The sequence below is a fragment of the Protopterus annectens genome, chromosome 9.part0 (assembly GCF_019279795.1).
Source record: "Protopterus annectens isolate FY-2018-M chromosome 9.part0, PAN1.0, whole genome shotgun sequence".
Classification (NCBI taxonomy): domain Eukaryota; kingdom Metazoa; phylum Chordata; order Ceratodontiformes; family Protopteridae; genus Protopterus; species Protopterus annectens.
The window spans coordinates 591,603,435-591,622,279 of NC_056743.1; the positions used below are offsets into that span (position 1 = coordinate 591,603,435).

The window sequence follows — 18,845 nt, forward strand, 5'->3', positions numbered from 1 at the left end:
TTAAAGCCACACTAGAAACCACCTTAGGCATAAAGGAAGGATTAGTACGTAATGATACCCTATCCTTATGAAAAATCAAAAAGGCTCAACCGCCATAAGGGCCTGTAACTCAGAAACCCTTCTTGCAGAAGTAATGGCCAACAAAAAAGCAGTCTTCCATGACAAGTATTTCAGGTCAGCAGTAGCTGCAGGCTCAAAAGGTTGTAGAGTAAGTTTCTCCAACACAAAATTGAGATCCCAAGCAGGAGTAGGAGCTCTACGTGGGGTCTTATATTCTTTGCCCTCTAAGAAATTGCTTGAACAAAGGATGTGAAAACAATGGTGGGTCACAATCATAGTGAGCTGAAATTGCTGCAGCATGAATCTTAATGGAAGAGAAAGACAAACCTTTGCCCAATAACTCAGTAAGATATTGAAGAGCCACACTCAAATTAGGCTCCGAAATCTCCAAATTCTTTGCTGCAGTCCAAAATAAAAATCTCTTCCATTTTTCCGCGTACACTTTCCTTGTACTAGGTCTTCTGGCTTCCATAATCACATTTAAAACTTGTTGAGGAAGTTGAGACCTGCTGTCTTTCAAAACAGAATATGCCAGGCTGTTAGATGAAGAGTTTGAAGGTTGACATTGAACAGATGACCGTCCCTCTGAGACAATAGGTGTGGAATCAAGGGTAAAGGCCATGGAGGCTTCCTTACCAGACTCCTCAGTAATGGGTACCAGTGCTGCCGAGGCCAATCTGGAGCTATTAAAATCATCCTTGGCTTGTCTTGTCTGACCTTTAGAAGCACCTTTGGAAGAAGAGGCAGAGGTGGAAAAGCATACACATGAAGATTTTTCCAACTGAAAGAAAGAGCATCCACTTTCCAAGCTGTGTGATGAAATTCCTTCGTGCAAAACTTTGGCAGCTGGTGGTTCAGTGGAGAAGCGAACAGATCTATGTCTGGAGTTCCCCATGACACTGTCAATTTTTGAAATACATGAAGATCCAGTTTCCACTCGTGGGGATCCATGATTTGTCTGCTTAACACATCTGCTAAGGAGTTCTGTGCTCCCGGCAGAAACCTTGCCTGAAGAGTTAGTTGCAAGCTGAGCGCAGTCTCCCATAAAATCATTGCTTGCCTGCACAATGGGTAAGAATGTGTTCCCCCTGTTTGTTGATGTACCACATGACAGTTGTGTTGTCTGTTAGAATCAACACCTGCCCTGGAAGAAGTAACTCCTTGAAAGCCATTAATGCAAACTGGACTGCTAACATCTCTTTCATGTTGATATGTAGATGCTGTAGTCTGGCAGGCCACTTGTCTTGTATCCACTTTCCATCTAGATGAGCTCCCCAAGCAATGTCTGAGGCATCTGTCGTTAGAATCTGACTTGCCTCTGGCGGGTCACAGAGAGTCCCTTGTTTAGGTGACATTCCTGAGCCCACCACAAAAATTCCTTTTGAATGCAAGGTATTATTTGAATGACAGTGTCCAAATCCTGGCAGTGCTGTGTCCATAGATTTTGAGATACCATTGTAGCTTCCTCATATGCAGTTTGGCATTGGGAAGCACCAGAATACAAGATGCCATGAACCCTAAGGCTTGAAGGACTGTCCTTGCAGTCAGCCCGGACTGAAGAGATAAGTGATGGAAGTAACTGGAAAGATTCTTTTGTTTGTCCGGGGTTAAAAGGCCATCTGGGCTGCTGTATTCAGTCTCACACCCAGAAAGCACATGTCTTGAGAGGGTACTAGACTGGACTTTATTTCGTTCACAGAATACCCTAGGCATCTTAGCACTGCTATGACATATTCCAAATGCTGTAGAAGGTCTTCCTTTTCTTGAGCCAGAATCAGGCAGTCATCCAAGTAAGGATAGATTTGAATTCCTTTTAGCCTGAAGTAAGCTATCACTGGAGCCAGAACCTTTGTGAATACTCTGGGCAGTAGATAAGCCAAAGGGCAATGCAGAGAACTGATAATGAGAATTTCCAGCTCGAAAACGCAGATACTTTCTGCAACTTAGTCGTATAGGCACATGAAGGTAAGCTTCCTTGAGATCTAAAGTTACCATCCAGTGATCTTTGCCCAGCAGAGGTAAAAGCTGTTGTAACGTCAACATTTTGAACTTTGGAATGTCCAGATAAGTGTTGAGGATAGATAAATCCAAAATTGGTCTCCACGTGTTCCCCTTCTTTGGTACTAGGAACAGGCGAGAATAAAATCCTAGGCCCCTTTCTGGCACAGGAACTGACTGAATGGCTCCTATTTGGAGCAACAGCGAAATTTGCTTGCGAGCCTCTGTTCTTTGTAGAGGAGGAATGTCTGGCATGCCTTTGAAAGGAGGCAAGGTATGGAAATAAAACCTGTAACCGTGGTGAATGATATCCAGAACCCAGTTGTCTTGGGTAATTAAATCCCAATTTTCTTTGAAAAGAGACAGCCTTCCTCCTAGAGGTGCCGCCAGGCGAGAATGTACTGGCAGCTGAAAAGGCAGGTCATTGGGTCTGCTTACGAAAGGACTGACCCCTGCCCTCACCAGAAGTCTGAGCAGGTGAACTCCTGTCCTAGGCCTAAAAGAACCTTGAGCTCTGCCCCTACCACGCCTAGACCTACCCCTAGACTGGGAATCATAAGCAGGATAAGTCCACCCCTTAGTAGGCCAATTTCTACTAAACTTCGGAGGCTGCACCTGCAAAAAATCCTTAACAGTTTGCATAGACTTAGCCTTGTCCTCCATTTTCTTTAAAACTGCTTCCACAGGCGAACCAAACAACACATCAGACTGTAAAGGAGCATCCAAAATCCTTGTCTTAACATGCTCAGCTAAGTTCTGATCTCTCAACCAGGCGTGCCTACGAAGAACAGAACCAGTGGCAGCCACCCTCGAGGAGGCCTGCACAGCATCAAAACCACATTGCAAAGAATGCTTTCCCACTTGTTCAGAAACATGAACTAAATCCTTCAGCTCTTTACACTCAATACCTTCAGCCAGAGCATCCACCTTAGACCTCAATTGTGAAAGGAGATAATTCTGATATTTTAACATATGAAACTGACAATTCAACGCCCTCATGGCTAAAGTGGAAGAAGTGTACACTTTCTTTCCCCATCTATCCAAAGCCCTTGCCTCTTTATCAGGAGGAACAGGATTTTTAACCACAGAAGCCTTCACACCTTTAGGCCCCTGAGAGACCGTCTCTGGGTCCGCCCTAGGACTCTTAAAAAGATACTTATGGGCCTCAGGCACCCTATAGTACCTATCCGGTTTAACTGGGGCAGGAGGCAAAGAATCAGGATTTAGTGAAGCCTCTGCAAAAACATCTTCTACAACAGTTAGAACAGGAGGTATAGCTAAAGGCCTATGCTGGGGTAAAAACAAGAATTCTCTAAGCCTCTTCCTGGAATCAGAGAAATCTTGACCTTCCCATTTAAAATGCTCCCTCATGGAATGCAGGGTCTCTGAAAAAGAAAAATCCTCAGGAGGCGAAGCTGAAGGAGTAGAATCATCCACATCAGAATCAGAATAAGGAGGATACTCCTGCAAGTCCTCAGCAGAAGACTCAGAAGCCTCCGAACATTGCTCAAAACTCTCAAACTCAGGTTCCACCCTAGGCCTCTTATCAGGAGGGGGCATAGAACCTCTAATCATAGTAATCAAATCCTCTGCCATTTTTAGCATATGTTTCTTAGGCAAAGACCCTGAAACACTAGGAGAAACCCCCACAGAAGCTAAAGTAGGCCTGCCTCTTAAAGAAGCCTTGGCAACAGAAGGCGAGGCCCTAACCACCTTAGGAATAGAAGGAAGAACAGCCACCTGAGAAGCCCCTTCAGCCTGGCCTACTTCCTGAGAGGACACATCCTGCAACAATACAGTTTCTCCCTGAGACTCCAAAGAAACTCCTGGCAGAACCTCCGGCTCCACTGAGCCCTCTAAAGAACCGACGTCCAGGACTGTCGGTTCTTCTCCTCTAGGCTTCGCTGCTTTGTCCTTGCGCTTTTTGGCTGAAGCGGGCGTCGGAGCATCCGACGGCATTTTATAATTACAACGCTTCCCAAACACTAACCTGGCACAGTCTAACCTTCTCTTAATAGTGCGTTTGTTAAATCTAGCACAAGAGCGGCATCCAACAACGTCGTGCTCAGGCCCTAAACAAGGTATACACAAAGTATGGTAATCCCTATGAGGTATCTGTTTCCCACAAGAAATACAGTTATTCACTTTTTCTGACATCCGTTAAATACTGAGGCAAGAAAAACCAAAATATTCCCCAACGGGGTACTTAGCCAACTTTGATTCGGTCTGAAACTCTGACTTCAGAAACTTTCAGAACGCCAACCTGCACTCGCAAAATTGCTTCTGCATCGGACCATGTGGCAAAAAAGACTGAGGATATGACGTCGGTCATGCGCATTAGTACCCTGACGTACTGACGTCAGTCTAATGCGCCGTGACCGACGTCAGCCATATACTTTGGTATTCGGGCCGACTGGACAGCGGACTACCCAATAGTTAGGACTGCAGCAATGTGGAATGAAGAACATCTGTCCTTTGACAACCTGTGAATATATATGCTTAGGATGCACACTAGAACGACGTAGGTAACTACTCTTCCAGCAGTCTTTCCTATGAACCTTAGTGCTAAGGTCACCTTCAGAATTATTCATTAGAGTCACATCCAGGAAATCTCTCTCTTTGTCAGACCAATGTAAATCGAACTCTAAGAACTATGTCATGTTATTCAAATAATTCACAAATCTAGTCAATTCATTATCTCCAGCCCAGAGAAAAAAAATATCATCCATGAACCTGCCGTAATAAGCAATTCTCTCTCGCCAAGGATTAATGTCATTAAAGACTTACATTCAGCCATCACTATGTTCGAATAACTATTGGCACAGGAAGTGCCATGGTCACTCCCCATTTCTGCCAATAGTACTGCTTGGGTTTATATCACCAAACTGAATGGTGATAAGTTCCAACACCTTTTGTTCAAACCTAAACATACGAAAACCCTAAACAGTGATTTTTTTCCCAGGGAAAAAAAATCGCTGCTCCGTTAAAAAGAAAAAAAAAATCACAACTTTAAAACAAACTGAAGTGGGGGGCTGTACCCCCCCCCCCACTTAAATGGACCAACTCTGAGATTGCACTACAGTGGAGGAAATAGCAAAGCCCTGAAGACGGCCTACCGATTTTTTTCCCTGGGGAAAAAAATCGATGTCCGTAACTTCATGGTTTAGGGCTTTCGGACTTTTTGGTTTGTACAAAGGGCATTTGAACTCATCACCATTCGATGTGGTGATATAGACCCGTACTGTTCATAGAATACAAAAACATTATTCTTCAAAATGAGGGTTAAAAGTTTACTTATTCTCAGGGTCATTCATTGTCCAAAACTTTACTTCTCCTTAAAAACTTGATAGCTTGAATGCCAAATGGATTTGTTATAACTGTAAATAAACTCTTTACATCTAAAGTGGCCATTAGTAGATCAGAAGTATTGAGGCATGGATGTGTCTTCATATAGAGTGCTCCTAAAAAGTGGGATGTACCTTTCAAAACCACAGTTGCTATAGGAAGTACCATTTTCAGTTGGTTTTCTCATATATATAGAGGCAGGTTCAGTTAACCATCCTCCTCTTGACACTACTGGTCGAAGAGCAAGATCCACTTTATTTTTATGTACCTTCAGAATTCCACTGATTGTGGGTAATAATGGATGTTCGACTTTCAAAGAATGACAGAGCCCCTGCATGACGCATCTAGTCATAAGTAGTTAATGCAAGACATCATTCACCTTATTTATAACCTGTTTTACTTCCCATCTGAGAATCTTAAGGTATGTTTTATCATCACTGAGCATGTGCAACATCTTTCTTAGATAATCATCAGAACTGAGGACAGGAATAGCTCCTCCTTTGTCAGCAGGTTTTATAACAGTTCCCCTAGCTTGAACTAGGCTCTGTAGAGCTTGCCTTTCATCAGGCGTTAAGTTATGAAAAGACTTGCTGTTGTATCCAGATCTAAGGCTTACAAGCCACCAGGATTAATAGGTTAATCCCTCTAAAACCTATAATGAAGAGGCGGTGGCTCAGGAAATTATTCCTGACTGGATGGAAGTGTTATTTTAAAGAACAAATGATTTTTTAGTATTTCAGGATCTGATAAAGATCTAGGACTGAAAGCACTTATCCTGTTTATGTTTTTAATATTGTTTTTTTTGCAGTTTTTATGGTGTGCCAGCATTTATTAAACCTTTATCTATGTTAGCAGAATCTTTCTTACTGTTTCATTTGGATAATTTCTCAGTTTTTGTATTATTCTTGCTTAGTCTCTTCCCACATATCCTTAGGTGCCATAAAGTACAGTTTTGTACCTACCACAAATGTAGATGTTCGAGTGTTCACACTGCTGCAGTCATCACACTTGGGTTATCCTGTCGTCAGGCAGCCCCGCAGTCGGCCGGAATTCAAAAGTCTTGGTCCGGCGTCGGTTGCTGTTGCTTCTTCCCTGACGTCAGTGCGCCACGGGTATAAATAATGCATCCAACGCCATTTTCTTCAGTTTCTCGTGCCCCAGATGTCAGGTGCCCCCAAAAAGGTGGTCAGTAATTAGAACCAAATTAAGTAATTTCTGCAAAAACACAAAATCCCTCCAGGTTTAAGCAAATACATCAGGAAGGTAATGTAGAGATTTTAGCCAGTTAGATCAGAGGGGAAGGAGGGAGGGTAACCTGGACTGCAGCAGGGTGAACACTCGAACATCTACATTTATGGTAGGTACAAAACTGTACTATGTTCATCGTGTTACCCTGCTGCAGCCATCACACTTGGGTTGAATCCCAAAGCTAAGGATGGGTGGAGGAGTTATAGAAGGTTAGAGGAGGCTAGAAGGCCCTGCAGAACTGCAGTGGCGAAGCCAGCTCTAGTCTTAGAGTAAAGTGGTAAGTGATAGTGTTTGGTAGGAACCCCCCTGAGGAAGGCTGTAGATGTAGCTGTTGCCCTCGTAGAGTGGGGCCTAATGGTAGCAGGAACTGGTTTTCCATGATGGGTATAGCAAAAGCGAATGCAATGTCCTATCCATTTGGAAATGGTTTGTTTTGATATGGCCTTCCCTTGTGAAGCTGTAGCATAGATACAAAGAGCTGGTCAGATTTTCTGAAAGCCTTAGTTTTATCCAAGTAGTAACAAAGTTGCCTGTTTATGTCCAAGGAATGCAGGAGTCTTTCTCCTTTGTTCTGTGGATTTGGGAAGAAGGTGTGTAAGTGGATGGTTTGATTTAGAGCCACACTGGAAACCACCTTAGGTATGAAGGAAGGATTAGTTCGTAGAGAAACTCTGTCTTGATGGAAAATGAGGAAAGGTTCCACTGCCATTAGTGCCTGCAGCTCTGAGACTCTTCTAGCTGAAGTTATTGCTAGTAGCAGGGCGGTCTTCCATGATAGAAACTGTAGATCTGCAGAGAAAACTGGTTCAAAGGGAGGTAGCTTAAGTTCTTCCAGAACAAAATTGAGGTCCCATGTTGGTGTAGGTGCTCTCCTGGGGGGCCGAATGTTTTTTGCCCCTCTGAGGAACTGCCTTAGAAGTGGATGCGAAAATAAGGGTGGATCCGTGTTGTAGTGGGCTGAAATAGCTGATGTGTGGATTTTAATGGAAGAAAAAGAAAGTCCTTTGTGCAACATCTCAGTTAGGTACTGTAGAATCTGAGGCATGTGAGACTGTAGTGTGTTTTGGCCTTTAGCTTGGTTCCAGGCGCAAAACCTTTTCCATTTATCCGAATAGGCCTTCCTGGTGCTGGGCCTCCTAGCTTCCAGAATAACATCCATAACTGCTTGGGAAAGAGGTGCTGGCTGGATGATTAGGTGATTTGCCACGCGGCCAGATTTAAGGTTTTGAGCTGGCTGTGAAGAATCTGATTGTTTTGCTGTGTGAGCAAATGGGCAATCTGTGGTAAAATCCAAGGTGGGCCCTGGGCCATATTCCTCAATAGTGGGTACCAGTGCTGGTGTGGCCAGTCTGGGGCTATGAGTATCAGTCGTGGTCTCTCCTTTCTGACTTTCAGAAGCACCTTTGTGAGGAGAGGCAATGGAGGGAAGGCATATACTGTCAGGTTTTTCCAACTGAATGAGAGTGCGTCCACTTTCCAAGCTTGATGGTGAAGTGTCCTTGTACAAAATTTTGTTAGTTGATAGTTTTGAGGACTGGCAAACAGTTCTATGTCTGGAAGGCCCCATTTTTGAGTTATCATTGCAAATACTTGTGGATCCAGTTTCCACTCGTGGGGGTCCATGATGTTTCTGCTGAAGTAGTCTGCCAATGTGTTCTTTTTTCCTGTCAGGAATTGAGCTTGTAACTGAACTTGGTAGGCCAGAGCTGTGTTCCCCAAGGTCATTGCCTGCCTGCATAGAGGGTAGGAGTGTGTACCCCCTTGTTTGTTTATGTACCACATTACTGTGGTGTTGTCCGTCCTTATTGTAAGTTGTCCTGGATGTAATAGATTCTTGAAGGCTGTCAGAGCATTCTGTACAGCTAGCATCTCTTTTTGATTGATGTGCAGATTCCTTTGATCTGCAGTCCATACGCCTTGAACGCACTGCCCTGCCATGTGTGCCCCCCCGGTGTAGTCCGACGCATCTGTTGTCATAGTTTGCCTGGCTGGGGGCATGGTGAAAGGCTGACCCTTGTTGAGGTGACATGCCTGTGACCACCATAGAAACTCCTGTTGTAGGCAGGGAATGAGAGATAATCATTGTGTCCAAGCTGTGGCTGTGTTGAGACCCATAAGCTTTTTAGGTACCACTGTAATTTCCTCATATGCAGCTTTGTAAATGGTATTAGTAGTATGCAAGATGCCATGAAGCCCAAGGCCTGCAGAATTTTTCTTGCAGGTAGTTGGGTCTTTGTTGCCATTGTTTTGAAATATAGAGTCAGTTGCAGTTGTTTGTCTGGCGTCAGATAAGCCTTCTGGGCCGTTGTATTCAAGCTGGCACCCAGGAATGTCATGGTTTGTGAGAGTACTAATTTTGATTTCTTTTCGTTTACTGTGTACCCCAGGTAACTTAGAAGATGTTTTACAAAAGCCAGATGTTGTAAGAGTTTGTCCTTGCTTTCTGCTTGGATGAGGCAGTCGTCCAGGTATGGGTATATTTGAATTCCTCTATCTGCAGTATGCAATTACTGGTGCCAGGCATTTTGTGAAGACCCTGGGCGCAGTAGATAAGCCAAAGGGCAGTGCAGAGAATTGGTAATGGGTTGAACCTGCAATAAAACGGAGGTATCTTCTGCAACTTTGTCTGATAGGGACATGCAGGTATGCCTCCTTGAGGTCCAACGCTACTAGCCATGCTTTCTTGCCCAACATGGGAAGAAGTTGCTGCAGTGTTAGCATCTTGAATTTGGGTACTTGTAAGAATGTGTTTAAACTTGAAAGGTCCAGAATTGGTCTCCAGGCATTGTCCTTTCTAGGCACTAGAAAGAGTCTTGAGTAAAATCCTTGGCCTTGCTCTCGAGTAGGTACCAGTTGAATGGCTCTCATGTCCATGAGAGCTGTAATTTGTTTTTGTGCCTCTGCCCATTGATTTTGTGGCAGGTTTGGCATTCCTCTTTTCATTGGCAAGGTGTGAAAATGGAATCTGTATCCTCGTGAAATTATGTCTAGGACCCATTTGTCCTTTGTGACAATGTGCCAGTTGGCTGAAAAAAGTGCGAGTTTTCCTCCCAAGGGGGCTGCCAAGAGTGTTGCTTGGCCAGATGAGGTGCAAGTCAATGAGTTTGCCTCCTGGTAGTTTGGGACCTGTCTTCTCCTCCCTTCTGTGTTGTAGTGCCCCATTGTCGAGGTTTGTACTGGGCTTGTGGTTGCCCTCTGCCTCTTGGACGTCTGCATTTCCCCCTCTGTGGCCTGTTAGTAGCTGGAAAGGACCAAGTTTTTGTTGGCCAATTTCTGCTGAAGCAAGGGGGCTGTACCTGTAGAAAATCTTTGACTGTCTGCATAGATTTTGCCTTATCCTCCATTTTCTTCAAGACAACTTCTGCTTTAACTCCAAAAAGAATATCCTGCTGTAAGGGAGCATCTAGAAGCTTTGCTTTAACATGATCAGGCAGAGTTTGTTCCCTTACCAAGCATGCCTACGTATAACAGACCCAGTGACAGCTGCTCTGCAGGAAGCCTCCAAAGAATCAAAACCACATTGTAAAGTATGTTTGCCCACCTGTTCAGTTGCATGTAACAGATCCTGCATTTCTTTCAATTCAGACTGTTGAGGGAGTGTGCTCATTTTTTGTTTTAACTGAGACATTAGAAAATTGCTGATATTTTAGCATGTGAAATTGGCAATTTAGTACCCTCATAGCTAGAGTGGCTGAGGTGTAAACCTTTTCCCCCCCACCTGTCTAGTGCTCTGGAGTCCCTTTCTGAGGGTACAGGATTTTTTTGCCATAGAAGCCTTAGCCCCTTTGGGTCCCTGGGAGATAGTCTCTGGATCAGCAACAGGGCTTTTATAAAGGAATTTGTGGGAGTCATGAACTCTATAGTACCTGTCAGGTTTGGCTGGAGCAGGAGGCAGAGAATCTGGATTCAAACTGAATTCTAAGTAAACATCATCCACAATGTCTAAAACTGGGGGGATGGCAAGAGGTATGTGCTGGGGAGTAAAAGAAACTCTCTTGAGCCTTTTCTTTGAGTCAGAGTAGTACTGACCTTCCCAGTGAAAATGTTCCCTCATAGTGTGTAAAGTTTCCCCAAAGGAGTAATCTTCAGGAGGAGAAGCTGAGGGAATAGAATCCTCAGCATCAGAATCTTCATAAGGGGAGAAGGAGTAATCTTGGTCCTCAGAGGAGCCTGAGGAAATAGACACTTGTTCAGAGGAGGCATAATCTTCCTCTTGTCTAGGCCTTTTGTCGGGTGGGGGCTGGGAACCCCTGATTAAAGAGATCAAATCTTCAGCCATTTTGAGCATCTGCTTCTTAGGCATGGGGCCTTGAACTGGAGACTGAAGTGCAGTCTTTTTAGGTTTAATAGGAGTCTTAGACTTAGGATACATTTTTATGGTGAGCGTCGTCGGTCTGAAGACGCCTTCAGAAACCAAAGGTGTTTTTGTAGCACCGACATCTTTATCAGCAGTGTCGTCGGTAGGGGCTAAACAAAATGGCTGTGTTGGCCTAGTATTCTCAGCCAAAAGCTCTGAAGCAGTCTCGGGTTCAAGAGCTGCAGTAGTCAGGGGCTGTGTCGGAGCCTCACTGAAGACCGGTGAACCGGAGACCGGACCAGCCGAGGCCTTGGAGTCTGGCCTGGGTCTAGGCTGCCTGTCCTTGTCCTTGCGTTTTTTGTGCACGCCGGTAGTCGGTTGCTCCGACAGCATAGTGTAGTTAAATTTTCTACCGAAGTGCAGTGCGAAATCAAAGCGTCTTTTTATAGTATGCTTATTAAAGCTAGCACAAAAACGACAACCAGTGACGTCGTGGTCTGGGCCTAGGCAAGGTATGCAGTAAGAATGAAAATCCTTATGAGGTATTTGCTTCCCACAAGAAATACAATTGTTAACTTTTTCTGACATCGGTCTCGGAGGCAAGAAAAGTTTCCCCAATGGGGTACTTAGCTTTATTGAAGACTTCGGATCTGAAATTCGACTTCGAAAATCTCAGGAGTTGGCCGACCGGCACTTGCGAATTGCTTCTGCTTCGGGCACCGTGCGGCAAGAAAGACTGGAGAAAATGGCGTCGGATGCATTATGTATACCCCTGGCACACTGACGTCAGGGAAGAAGTGACAGCAACCGACGCAGGACCAAGACTTTGGAATTCCGGCCGACTGCGGGACCGCCTGACGACATGATAACCCAAGTGTGATGACTGCAGCAGGGTAACACGATGAACATCAAGATCATTACTCGCTAAGATTGGCAAGTATGACACAAACCTATGTACTGCATTAGACTGGGTAAAGAAATGCACATTTCAACAAATTTATAAAACCAATTCACATGAAACTTTCAGTAAACAACTATGAAAACATGGTCTCAAACTTTTTTTGTGTAGCAGTCTCTCAATAATCATTGTACATTTATTCTCCTGTTAATGCCCATTTTACATAAACAAATTCTTTCAAAATCTAAATTAAGTTTTAGTTTTGCAGAACTACTACTCCTAAAGTGAAGACAATTAAATATTATCTAGTATCTGTAGCCATCACCTGTGCTTACCCGTAGTGTGGTAACTGTCGAACGGTCTCGGTACCTTCCATCTTCCTCTTTCAAATTATACCCTTCTGGTCTTTTGTCCCTTTCACTGATCTTCCACAACTTTATTGTTTTATCTAAGCAAAAACAAAGAATGAAACTCAGGAAGCTGTAAAATATAACAGTGTATAGTATTTTTTTATAAGAAACATCTTTATTAAATTATCATGTGTAACACAGACAATCTTACATTTATATAAATGAAAATAAATCATAGTGGCACAATCTCAGTTGCAAACATATCTTACAAACTGTGCCACCACAACTGTAGCTGCAAACATTATACATCACTTTTAATATACAGGGTGTAGTACTTGCCTTAAAAACTGATGACCAAAGTGCTCCTTATCTTCATAATATGGATGGGTTATCCACCCACCTAGGTGTGTGGTGTGGTCGACACACCAAAAATTGCTGAGCAATGAGTAAACCTGTTCTGAATGTAAGCCATCAGTGACCCTCCCCCCTAAAATTTGAAACCCATGGTACCCATAACTCCTCAGTGTCTTTTGTTTCATGGTAACAAAGAGAGGCCTTTTTCACAAAACAAATATAACAAAATCAACTGTTAATACTTCCCAGCTCAGAAGAGAATAGAGGAGCTAATAAACAGCACTGTATTTGGAGAAGTTACTGTCATGATTTCCAAAAACAGGTTTCACTACAGTTTTCAGTGAAATATTCCACCACAGGTAAACAAGCAAGATGCACAGCATATTAGACAATCAATGCACTGCATTTTCCAGCAATTATCTATTTCTGATAGCAGCTACCAAACACTCAGCATGGCCAATACACAGGGCTACTTGCTATTAAGTTCTTTTCTAGCCACAATGTTAATATACCACAATGCTGTGGTAGCTAACCAAAGGTTAGAAATTCCAAGTTCATACCTTGTGCAAAAGTTGCATCACATCACTGGTGCTCCAGTATTCCAACCAAACAAAAATAAACATAATACAAATGGAAGGAATACAGGGAGCTTACACTGACAATAATGCCAAGTTTGCCATCTACTGCTATAGGGAGTACCTCAGATAAATTTACAGCATTCTATGTCTGCCGCGGTGGTGCAGCGGTAGTGCTGTTGCCTCACAGCCTCTGCCCACTGGTTTGTAGGGAGATCTGGGAACCCTTTTGGAGTTGGAAGGGTGTGGAAAGAAAATTTGTATCCACTATGTTGAGAACCCAGTGGTTGTTGGTAATGGTGGCCCAGGTGCTTGCGTGAAAGGACTTTTCCTCCTAGGAGTAAGTGAAGGTGGGCAGAGGGAGGGGGTGGGGGAGGTGAGTCATTGTGAGCTCTTACCATAAGGGGGTGGCTTAGAACTCCCTGGGTTTGAAGTGGAGGAAGTCCACTGATTAGATCTGTGGCTGCTGACTGCGGGGTCTGGGCTGAAGTGGGACAATGCCTGTTGAACCTGGGTGGCTGGACCTGTAAGAAATCCTTAACTGTCTGCACAGATTTTACTTTTTCTTCCATCTTTAAGACCTCTTCTGCCTTAGTGCCAAATAAGTTGTCTTTGTGCAAGGGGGTATCCAACAATTTAGATTTGACATGGTCTGGCAAGGGCTGTTCCTTAAGCCATGCATGCCTTCTAAGGACAAATTCAGTGACTGCTGCCCTGCAAGAAGCTTCTAGGGCATCAAAACCACAGTGCAAGGTGTTTAGTTATTTCACTTGCAGAATGCATTAACTCTTGTAACTCTTTAGATTCTGCCCAAGCAGGAAAGGAAGACATTTAAAGGTTCTCTCGTTCGATTCTCGGCTGGAGTGTGGGAAGTGCCTTCTGTCTGCATGTCCTCCCCGCGGTTGAGTGGCGTTCGAAAGACATGCGTAAATGGGCGTGCCTTCGTTGAAGGATGGAAGTCGAGCTGGCACCTCGGCATTCATGAAAATCTACTGCCAATCATTAGCGGACCGGAGTTCTGCTTTGGCGACCCCTAACCAGGAAAAGCTGCCGAAAGACAAACAACAACAATGTCACTGTTTTTACAATATGAATGGATAAACTAAAATATGAATTCAAAACCCAGAAGATAAACAAACAAGTATTCCTTGGATGAATGGTACAGAAAAAAACACATCAAGCTTTCACAATCTATCCAGCTTGTAATGCTTACTTAATATGGACAAATGACCAGGCTGCTGATGCAGTTTACAGTTACTTTACCTTGAAGAGGCATACCCATAAAATCATAAAAATAAACAAAAACTGCCAATCCAATAGGAAATGACTTGATTATAAATGAGAAAGCCCAGTCTATTAGTAAGAAAGGACAAAAAAAATTGTCCAGTTTTCTGATGTTTGTAGTTCTGGTGATTTTAAGCATGCACACAACTGCCTCCTGGGATACATTCTTAACAGAATTCATTTTTCTTTATTAGCAGTAGGGGATTAAAATTCAGAAGCTGAATCATTTGATTCAAGTCAGAGTCTCATCTGATGTAGGCACAGGTTCACAGGCTGTGTAACAAGCATGCAAAAATAAATAAATAATCCTGGCTACAATTTTCCCATGTGTGAATTTCTTATTGAATCATGTTTTTGAAACAAGTTAAGTGACCCTCTTTAATGCTAGTAGAAAGTCCTTTACAATCTCAGGGTAATTATTATGAAATGTATACTATGCGTCCCTTCTTTCAATATTACAAAAGTTGATGTTTAGTAATACCGGTTTCGATATCGAATTTGAGACCCATTAGTGAGCAGGAATGAAAATAACATCAGATCCTTTAAATCCTGCACAGGATACAGATGGATGGTTTCCAAAACTTCAAGGCACCTTCTGAGCACCCAAAACAGTTACCTTCAGCTGAGATGACTAACCAGACAGGTTTGGGCACCAAGACCTTCAGAGTTTTCATGCCAAAACACAGTGAGAGGGAGGTTGAGCCCTGAAAGGACAATGCCAGGAACAATATCCACACCCTGGAATAAAAAATGCATCAAAAAACAAGGGGATGGAGGGAGGGATCAGCTACTGCAGCAGTGATCAAACATCTACTGTTATAAGTTTAAGCAATCTACTGTTTAGTTTAAACAACTGTACTATGTTGATCACACTGATCATTCCTACAGACGCCTAAGCTATATGGTAGATTAGCCTAGTTTACTACACTTGGGAGATGGAAGAGTCCAGGACCTCTGGTCCTAGCAAAGTCTGATCTAGACCTAGAGAAAGAATCAAGCTTATAGTGCTTTGAAAAGTAAGTATAAAGGACCAATTTGCTGCTTCTACAAGGCTTCTAGATTCCAACCCTTTCTTAAAAAGCCATAGACAAAGCCAAACCACTGGTAGAGTGCAGCCTTGACCCTGCTTGGAATAGCTTTGTTGTGATGAAAATAAGAAAAGGTAATAGCCTTGGACAAGTATTTGGGAATAATCTGTTTTGACACAGGTTGTCCCCTCTTACCTTCTTAAGAAATGAATAAGTGATCTGAAGATATAAAAGGTTCAGGAAAGAAAACAGGAGGTGGATATTTTGGCTTAAAGTAAATCTGGATACCATTTTTAGGCATAAAAAGAGGATTTGTTCTCAAAGAAATCCTGTCTGTGGAAACCGAGAAAGGGCTGACTCACCATAAAAGCTTTCACCTCAGATTTACCAACAGCCTTCTTGCAGAGGTCGGAGCAAACTGTTTTCCATGTTAAGAACATCAAGTCAGCCAAATTAGCTGGTTCAAATGGAGCAAGCGTTGGCTTCTCTTAACACAAAATTAAGATCCCAAGGAGGAGCCACTGGTTTTCATCAAAATGCATTGAAAGAGGAGGATCCGTGGGGAGACGTACAGAAATAGACTACAAATGCACCTTGATGGAGGAGTAAGAAAGGCCACAGGATAGTAACTCACACAAATATTGTAAAGCCAAAAAAATCAACAAGCCATGAATGGGTACTGGTTATGCTGCTGGCACCAACTAGAAAACCTTTTGCATTTACTAATATACAACTGTCCAGTAACAGGCTTACTTGCCTTCATTAGTAACTGCGGCACATCCGCAGTAAACATGTACCTAAAAGGAATCAAGACCCTATCATGCAGGCAGTCAACTGAAACTGATTGGGGTCAGGGGGTATCAAACACCCCCTGTTCTTGTCTGAGTAGATACATTCTGTGAGGAAGCTTGTCTAATTGCCTTTATTTCCAAAAGAAGGGAGGACCTGGACCAGAAGGAAGTTACCATAATGAGTACCCTGGATATCAATGGAAATGGTGGAAAAACATGCAGAAACACTCATGTCCAAGGAAAATAAAAGGCACCTGTCTTCCAGGCCTTCTTGCATGGAGTGCTGGAGCAGAATCTAATAGCTTATTGTTCAGAGAAGAGGCAAACAGGTCTACTTGAACTCCCAACAGATGAGTCAAATTTTGGAAGACCCCCCTGATCTAGTGTCCATTTATGTAAGTCTGCACTTGACCAACTCATCTCGCCTGCCACACAGCTTTGCTCTAATGGAATGTAGGACCCTGTAGGGAGAAACTGTGCTATGAAATTATATCCCAAGTTAACATGGCTAGTTTGCAAAGGGGGGTACAAACCGGTTCCCCATTTTTTCTTGATGTATCACATGACGTCTGTATTGTCTGTAACAACCTGAAGACCAAAGAAGATTCAGACAGTTGAGTGCCTTGATCAGGACAAGCATTTCTTTTGTATTTATGTGAATGCATATGTCCTTGATGTCTCACATACCCTGGCACTTTAATTCTCCTGAAACATACTCCCCAAGCAAAGTCTGTGGTGACTGCACAGACAGCAACTATCCTTAAATCTGTCTTCTCCCCTTTTTCCTTCTCTTTTCTAAAACAAAGTGATTTGTCTTCTGATGAACTTCAGCACTTGGATTTGAAGAAAAAAACAAAAAAAAAAAACAAAGGATGTTGGTGCTGGGACCAAAGAGATTTCAGATACCACTTTCTCATGTGGAGTCCTGCCAATGGTATCATAAGAATCATAGATGTCATGAGACTCCAAATCCTGAGGTATTCCTTTGCAATGATCTAAGCCTAAGTGGAAAAACCTTAGAATAGATCTAGATGTAGATCTATTTTTCCTGTGGAAGAAAAGCTCTTTGAACTGAGGCATTTGACCGACAACCAAGGAACACAATTCTGTGGGAAAGGAGTCAAAAAAGCCTTTTGAATGTTCTCTTGGAATCCCGGCATGTGCAAGAGATCTCTCACCCAAGAGACATATTCCTGACACTTTGAAAAATACTCTGCAAAGATAAACACAAGTGGTCTAAATAGGGAAAGTAGGGAAAATATGGATACTACACATTCTGTAAACACTCTTGGTGCAGTCTATACTAAAAAGGGTAAGAGAGGAAGTACAGTTGTGTACACTTACCATAAATGTAAATGTTCGGGTGTATTCACTGTTGCAGTCATTACATTTGGGTTATCTGCTTGCAGTAGCCCTCAGCCAGCCTGATTAACAAAGTCTTGGGTCCTGCTTCGGTTGCTGTCACTTCTTCCGTGACGTCAGGTCGTCAGTGGTATAAAACATGCAGCCGACGGTATTGCATCAGTTTTTCTTGCCCCAAATGTCAGGTACCCCCCCTAATGGGAAGCAATTAAATATATATATATATATATATATATATATATATATATATATAAAAGGTTATACCTCCAACAAAAAAGCAAATACACCAAAAAGCTTTTAAGCATAATAAAGGAAAGTAGAGGTAAAGCCAAAAGAAGTCAGGGGGCTGGAGGGAGGGTAACCTGGACTGCAACAGTCAATACACTCTAACATCTACATTTATGGTAAGTAAGTGTACACAACTGTACTATGTTCTTTGTGTTTCACTGTTGCAGTCATTACATTTGTGCAGATTCCCAAAGTTAGGGTTGGGAGGAGAAATTTAAATAGCATTAGGGCCAGCTATAAGGCCCTGCAAGACTGCAGTGGCAAAGTCAGCTCCGGATTTAGAGAAAATTGGTAAATGATAATGCTTAGTGAAAGTATGTACAGAACTCCAGGTAGCAGCTTCTAGGATGTCCCTGGTAGGGACGCCTCTGAGAAAGGCTGTAGAAGTAGATGCAGCCCTGGTAGAGTGGGGTCTGATGCCCTGTGGGACAGGTTTTCCATAGTGCTTATAGCAGAAATGAATGCAATGGCCTAATCATTTAGAAATGGTTTGCTTTGAAATAGCCTTCCCCTCTGTCCTTGCACCGAATGCCACCAGTAGTTGTTCAGATTTCCTATGAGGTTTGGTCCTGTCCAAGTAGAATCTAAGTTGTCTGTGCACATCTAAGGAGTGCAGCATCCACTCTACTTTGTTCTGTGGATTAGGAAAGAAGGTTGGCAAATGAATGGACTGATTAAGAACCACACTAGATACCACCTTGGGCATGAAGGAAGGATGGATTGGTTCTGAGGGACACCCTGTCCGCATGAAAGACGATGAAAGGCTCCACTGGCATAAGGGCCTGTAATTCAGATACCCTTCTTGCTGAAGTGATTGCTAAAAGGAATGCTGTTTTCCAAGAAAGACATTTTAACTCTGCAGTAGCAGATGGCTCGAAAGGAGGAAGAGAGTTTCTCCAAAACAAAGTTAAGTTCCCAGGGTGGAGTTGGAGCTCTCCTGGGTGGCCTTAGATTTTTGGCCCCTCTG

General features: G+C 43.1%; 1 protein-coding gene across 4 annotated transcripts in view; it reads right to left on the minus strand.

The window, feature by feature from the left end:
• PPP2R2A (protein phosphatase 2 regulatory subunit Balpha) overlaps nt 1-18,845 on the minus strand; it is a 1,574,838-nt gene that overhangs the window by 540,435 nt on the left and 1,015,558 nt on the right. For all 4 annotated transcript variants that reach the window (XM_044083139.1, XM_044083140.1, XM_044083138.1 and 1 more), the window contains exon 5: nt 12,182-12,294. In XM_044083139.1, coding sequence (XP_043939074.1) covers nt 12,182-12,294 — 113 coding nt within the window. The remainder of the gene's footprint in view (nt 1-12,181; nt 12,295-18,845) is intronic.